This window comes from Arachis duranensis, chromosome 1, assembly GCF_000817695.3.
Source record: "Arachis duranensis cultivar V14167 chromosome 1, aradu.V14167.gnm2.J7QH, whole genome shotgun sequence".
Classification (NCBI taxonomy): Eukaryota; Viridiplantae; Streptophyta; class Magnoliopsida; order Fabales; family Fabaceae; genus Arachis; species Arachis duranensis.
In genome coordinates this window covers 17,050,109-17,056,677 of record NC_029772.3, presented here as the reverse complement: position 1 = coordinate 17,056,677, position 6,569 = coordinate 17,050,109, and the positions used below count along the sequence as shown (strand labels likewise).

At 36.0% G+C, this 6,569-nt stretch overlaps 1 protein-coding gene across 1 annotated transcript; it reads left to right on the top strand.

The window, feature by feature from the left end:
* LOC107480626 (aspartic proteinase 36) lies at nt 1-6,569 on the top strand. The gene is made up of 12 exons (XM_016100784.3): nt 1-325; nt 431-527; nt 1,879-2,306; nt 2,410-2,566; nt 3,506-3,588; nt 3,670-3,766; nt 3,875-3,947; nt 4,108-4,314; nt 4,442-4,566; nt 4,828-4,929; nt 5,002-5,099; nt 5,992-6,569. The coding sequence occupies exons 1-12, from the start codon at nt 66-68 to the stop codon at nt 6,161-6,163; spliced, it is 1,899 nt and encodes a 632-aa protein (XP_015956270.1). The 5' UTR covers nt 1-65; the 3' UTR covers nt 6,164-6,569.

The following is a 6,569-nucleotide window of genomic DNA, read 5'->3' as shown; positions in this document are numbered from 1 at the left end:
CGCATAACCATAACTCGGATCTTCGACTCGTTTCCTCCCAGCCCGAGCCACCCAACTCGCTCATCATGGCGCGGGCACAGACTCACCTCCTTCTCCTCATCACCACCACCATTTTCTCCTTCGCTCCTTGCTGCGTTGCCGGCGACCCCCTGCTCCTCCGCAACAGCCATCGAAGCTCCCACACCGCAATGGTCCTTCCATTGTACCTCTCTCCACCGAATTCCTCCACCTCAGCGCTCGATCCTCGTCGCCAGCTTCAGGGATCCGAGTCCCAGCGCCACCCTAACGCTCGCATGAGGCTCCACGACGATCTCCTCCTCAATGGGTAAATCAACCTCTTCCACCATCGCAACAAATACATTTTGCTTCCTTTTATTTTCGTTTATTTTATTTATTTGTGATTCTGAGATTTGAGATTTGAATGGCGTAGGTATTATCCGCCGCAGATGTTTGCGCTTATTGTCGACACTGGGAGCACAGTTACGTATGTTCCTTGCTCCACTTGCGAACAGTGTGGCAGCCACCAGGTAATGCTTCAATGCATTTTTGAGTTTTTAATTTCCAAAATTTTCTTCTGCGTAGGATATCTGCAGTTTTGGATGATATGTGCTTATATTGATTCTCGGGTACCTTTTCTACATGGATCATTGCTTTAATTGCATCCCTGTATTCTGCGAATGGAAAATGATAATTAAATTGTGTGAAAATATTGTAGATGTTATGTTATTGTGCTGTGAATGTGGATATGTAAACTCTACAATAAAAAGTTTAAAATACATAGCTAGTGTATTAAAGGACAGCTTGGTTTGTAACCAAGATTTTGTTAGGTGTTGTTACACAACTGGATACTATATAAGTCTACTTCCTTCATTTTCATTCCACCATTTATATTTATATTTTCCATCTTTACTTACAGCAAGTACAATATAGTTGACAAGGGTGGATCTGTGGGGGTTTTTATTTTAGTAGACAAGTTACCCTTGTTTGTCTATGTATGTTATGCCTTTTAAGGGGTCTAGTCTGTGGTTAGCCTAGGTTGCACTTTTTTCTTAACATAAACCATACAGTGTGATAATTTTGATATGATACCTGTGCCCATTTGAAACCTTGAAGTCCTTGGCCTATTGACTTGTTGAAAGTTATTTGTCCAATATAGACCTCTCAATATGATTTCAAGATAAGCTAGTAGTGTGCTTAGATCAGTTTGTTTTTGGTTCCTGAACAGTTTATTACTAAAAAGCTTCTTGAGATAACTTTTGGAGTTGAATAAAAAAGAAAGCATTTATATCTCTAAACAGGCCTTAGGTTTTAATATTTTATGAAAAGAGAAGACTGAGTTGAGCTTACAGGAAAGTTTATATCTAGTCGTGGGCGTTTCTAAGGGAAGTGCTTTGCGAAAATTGGTATACCTATCATATTTGGCTATTTTCAACCCTACCAACACCCAGGATATTTAGGGTCAGTTTGGATTGGCTTTTGAAAAAAGTACTTATTTTTTTCATCTTTTTAAAAAGATCTTTTTTTAACATTTGGATAGGCTTTTTAAAAAGAGTTTTTAAGTATTAAAAACGTCTTTTGTTTTTGCTTTTTTTTTTTAATAAAAGTACTTTTTTTAAAAGATGTATCCAAATAGGTTTTAAATTGAATAAAAGTACTTTATAAAAAAAAGAGTACTTTTTCACTAAAAAAAGCCAATCCAAACTAGCACTTATACCTCTTATATGTTTCCTTGTTAATACCTTGTCTAGGTCTCTAGGTTGAAATAGATGTTAAAAAATGAGTTCATCCAAAACTTATCATGCCAATGCATGTGTTTGTTATTGTTGATGCAATTTATCTGAAGCATTTTGGATTTTGTGTCCAATTTTATTTTAACAGGATCCGAAGTTCCAGCCAGACTCATCAAGCACTTATCAAGCTGTCAAATGTACATTGGATTGCAACTGTGACACTGACAAGAACCAATGTGTGTATGAGAGACAGTATGCTGAAATGAGTTCTAGCAGTGGTGTCCTTGGCGAGGATGTCATATCCTTTGGAAATCAGAGTGAGCTTTCCCCACAGCGAGCTGTTTTTGGTTGTGAAACTGTTGAGACTGGTGATCTTTATAGCCAGCATGCTGATGGCATCATGGGATTGGGCCGTGGAGATCTTAGCATCATGGATCAACTAGTTGATAAAAATGTAATAAGTGATTCATTCTCTCTATGCTATGGTGGAATGGATGTTGGTGGAGGCGCAATGGTTCTTGGTGGCATATCTCCCCCATCGGGCATGGTCTTTGCAAATTCAGATCCTGTGCGAAGGTATCTATTTAAAAATACCAATCTTATGGATATGAGATGCATTTTGTTAACAAATGCATTTTATTAATCTCACACATTTACTCTAGTTTCGGGGTGGCAACAGCCCATATTACAATATCGATTTGAAGGAGATACATGTTGCGGGGAAGAAACTGCCTCTAGATCCACAGGTTTTTGATAAGAAACATGGAACTGTCTTGGATAGTGGTACGACTTATGCTTACCTACCAGAAGCTGCATTTCATGCATTTAAAGACGCTGTAAGTTCTTTAATGTATATTTCCACAAAAGGGTTTTTCTGGGTTGCGTATGTTAGTGTCACATTCTGCTGTTCCCTAAACACACTGAGTTGTTTTCAAATTGAGTTTCATATGATTTAGGCTTGGCATTGATTTAAATTGCCCAAGGATCCAACATATAAGAGTCTTGTTTCTCTTTCAGGTCATATACACATATTGTAATAATTGGAACCATAGTAGAACATAAAAGAGAATTTTTGGAAGTTTGAATATTTTGGGGAGGCCTAGACTCCTCTATTAGACTATTACACAAAGAGGAGCCACCTCTGTATGCTATTGTTGGTGAAAGAATCATGTTCACTGCATGGACATATTGTGTCCCTGACTCCCTGCTAAGTAATAAAGATTTAAATGGCTTAAATTATTTTACAGACAATGAATTAGGTATGTCTTGGAGATTAATCTGGTAATTTTGGCAAAGTTAATTATGATGCTGCAAGAAGTTTGTACAATCCATAATGATATTCATTATATGTAAGACTGGATATAGATCTGATTGTTTTGTACAGCTTCTCTCTAATATTTGATTTGGAGTTTGGTGCTAAGTTTTGAATTCCAAGCCTTAGATGTTCGTTTATAAATTATTATTGATTCTCTTTATTGGTGGAATAGGCATAAATAGTAGTAGTTTTGTAGGCCAATTTAATAGCTTTGAGGAATCTCTTTCTTGATTTTTATAAATTATTCGTAATTCTTAATTCTCTTTCTTGAAGTTTGAGGAATCTCTGGTCTCTCGAATTGTGGGCTTATTTAATAGCTTTTCTGCTTGTGTGGTCTCAAGAAAATCAGAATTTGAAGTATTTAGTTTTTCATTTATCAGTTAGACTGGAACCATTCAGCGTATTTCTTTTTCAAGTTTCCTGTATCTTATACCTCATGACTATCATTATATATCTGCAGATTGAGAGGGAACTTAATTCATTCAAGCAAATCAGTGGTCCAGATCCAAATTACAATGATATATGTTTTTCTGGTGCTGGAAGGTATGTGTATAGGATTACTAGATGTTCAAATCACTCTTCCATTTCAGTTCAATTAATAGTTTGGCTTTACGTGTATTTCAGTGATGTTTCTCAACTCTCGAAAAGCTTTCCAGTGGTTGACATGGTATTTGGAAATGGTATGAAGTATTCACTGTCACCTGAAAATTACATGTTCCGGGTTAGTTATATAATGCTCCTTAGTATTTTTAGTTGTGTTTACAGTTTTGCAAAATTGTTTATCAAAACACTTCTGGCTGATTTTTTACTTCATAAATTTTTCATGAAGCATTCAAAAGTGCGAGGTGCTTATTGTCTAGGGGTATTCCAGAATGGAAAGGATCCAACTACTCTTTTAGGAGGTAACTTTTTTGCTTTGTTTTGGTAACTTCATTCTCCCTCATGCTTTGCTTTGAGAGAATTCTTGATCTTCTCAAACTTCATATTATACCGCTATCTTCTGTGGTTTAAGGCTTCTGCAATACTTTAGTGGCCATTCTGATGTCATTTTTGTCTGCCTAGGTATCGTTGTCCGAAACACTCTTGTTACATATGATCGTGAGCATACAAAAATTGGTTTCTGGAAAACTAATTGTGCTGAGTTGTGGGAAAGATTACAAGTCTCCAATGCCTCACCGTTGATGCCTCCAAATTCAGGAGTGACAAATTCATCCCAAACATTTGAACCTTCGGTTGCTCCATCTGCATCACAGCATAATGCACCTCCAGGTATTATAGTTAATATGCTGATCTCTTTTTTAATTAGTGATACCTATGTGTTTCAGAATATAGTGTGATCTCCTTTTGAATTAATATTTTCATTGACTGATGTGCTTTCATCAACTTAAATGAACAGGTGAAATCCAAATTGCACAAATAACACTTGCAATTTCATTTAACATCAGCTACGTGGATATGAAGCCTCGCATTCCTGAATTGACTGGGCTCATTGCTCATGGGTTAGATGTTAATACTTCTCAGGTTAGAAATCGTTCAGACATTCACCATATTTAGGAACATATTTTAGCTTTAGTTTAATCAGGAATCTAATGCAATGAAAAGGCTTTGGTCACAGATGTACCTAACCACTTTGGCTACCTTGGATGCTTTAGCATAGGCAGGAATTTAGGTAGACACCCTAAGCTAGGACATGAAGACGTCGTAGTTTTCCAGAGAAAATTTTATTTGCAAATATGTTTTTTGTTACTTTATGTTATAACACTCATGGATGGATATTCACAGGTTCACTTGCTGAATTTGACTTCTTTTGGAAGTGATTCCATATCTAGATGGGCCATAACCCCAAGTGCACATGCAAGTTACATTTCTAACACAACTGCAAAGGCAAGTGGACATTTGTTGCTGAATTTGTGTGAAAACTACCTACTTATTTGGTTTTATTTTTTTTTAATACAGAATATAATTGGTCGGCTTGCTGAACACCATGTGCAACTTCCTGGCACCTTTGGGAGTTATAAGTTGATTGATTGGAATGTTGAGCCTTCATCAAAACGGTAGCTTTTTCCTTTAAATTGAAAAGCTCTAAATTTGGAAAAGTTATCTGTGAACCTCCTGCATTTGTTGTGGTTTGTGTGTGTGTGTGTGTTTGCACTGAATTTCAGAAAGGGTATTGCATATAATGAGGGATCTAGGAAGCAGATACTCGGTTAATGTTATAATTTCACTTTACAACATGCTATAATTTCACTTTACAAGTTAATGTTTCATTGTTTATATTCAGGTAACAAATATTTTACGTATATGCTGTGTTCAATCCTCATAGTTTCCATTGGTGTTGTTAGAGCTAGAAATGAAGAGTAAATAGTTGGAAAATTTTGGTTTATCGAGTGTTAAACTTTAATGACATAGTGTTAAGTACCTAAGGGAAGTGGGAAACTACACCTTAGAAATGAAGAGTGAATAGTTGGAAAAATTAGTCTACCTATTAATATTAATATATATAGATATTTTTAGTTCTCCTGGTTTATCGAGAGAAAAACTTCAACAACAAAGTGTTAAGTACCTAAGAAAAATGGAAACCACAGCTTAAAAACTAGTTGTTAAGGGAAGAAAAACCACTTCTCTTAAGTACAACACCAAGCATCCTATATTATTTGATGTGGGAGTTTGGGTACTCCATAATACCCAAGTCCCTGATACATATTGACAAAAATTGGAGTGAGAAATTCTTAAGTTGACAGTAGTAACAGTTGTTCCATTCGACAATTGACAGCGTGTCTCAGTTTGTCAAACTTAGAATGTAATTCTTGTCACACAACTTTACATAAATTTAATATTGGATGGAATGCTTGTGGTAAGTAGTGTCTACTTGAGAATTTCTCATTACTGGGTTTGCCTTAACTGGAACGACTTTGGATATTGATACATTTTTCCAAAATGATGCAGGAATTGGTGGCAGCAATACTATTGGGTTGTGGGTTTAGCTGTTTTGATCGCATTGCTTATAGGATTATCGGCATTTGGAATATTCGTAATTTGGAAAAGAAGACAGGAAAGCGCACATACTTACAAGCCAGTGAATGCGGCTGTTCCAGAGCAAGAACTACAGCCATTATGAGCTATATATATAATGTTATGCAGCTACTGCTTGCTATCTTTGCTTGATTGGTGTCAGTAGCATATCCAACTTCTATCAAGGCTCAATTTGTGCAAACCTGGTCAATCAACTGATTAGATTTTTTTTTAACAACGATTATTCTGCTCACGATAACCAGTGATCATTGAATTCTGATAGAGGCACAGAAAATTCTCTAGATATTCCATCATCTGTAAAACGCTATTTTCTTTTTCTTCTTATTTTTGTGAATATTGTAATATACAGGTGAATGATACAGTGGCAGCATACAGTTGAGATGCAATTTCATATATTGTAATTTTTGCATTTCTATTAGGCTGTGGCTTTTACTTTGTTATTTACTTATTTCCTCTATTGCTATTTTTCTCATTGGATTTGTCGTCTAAAA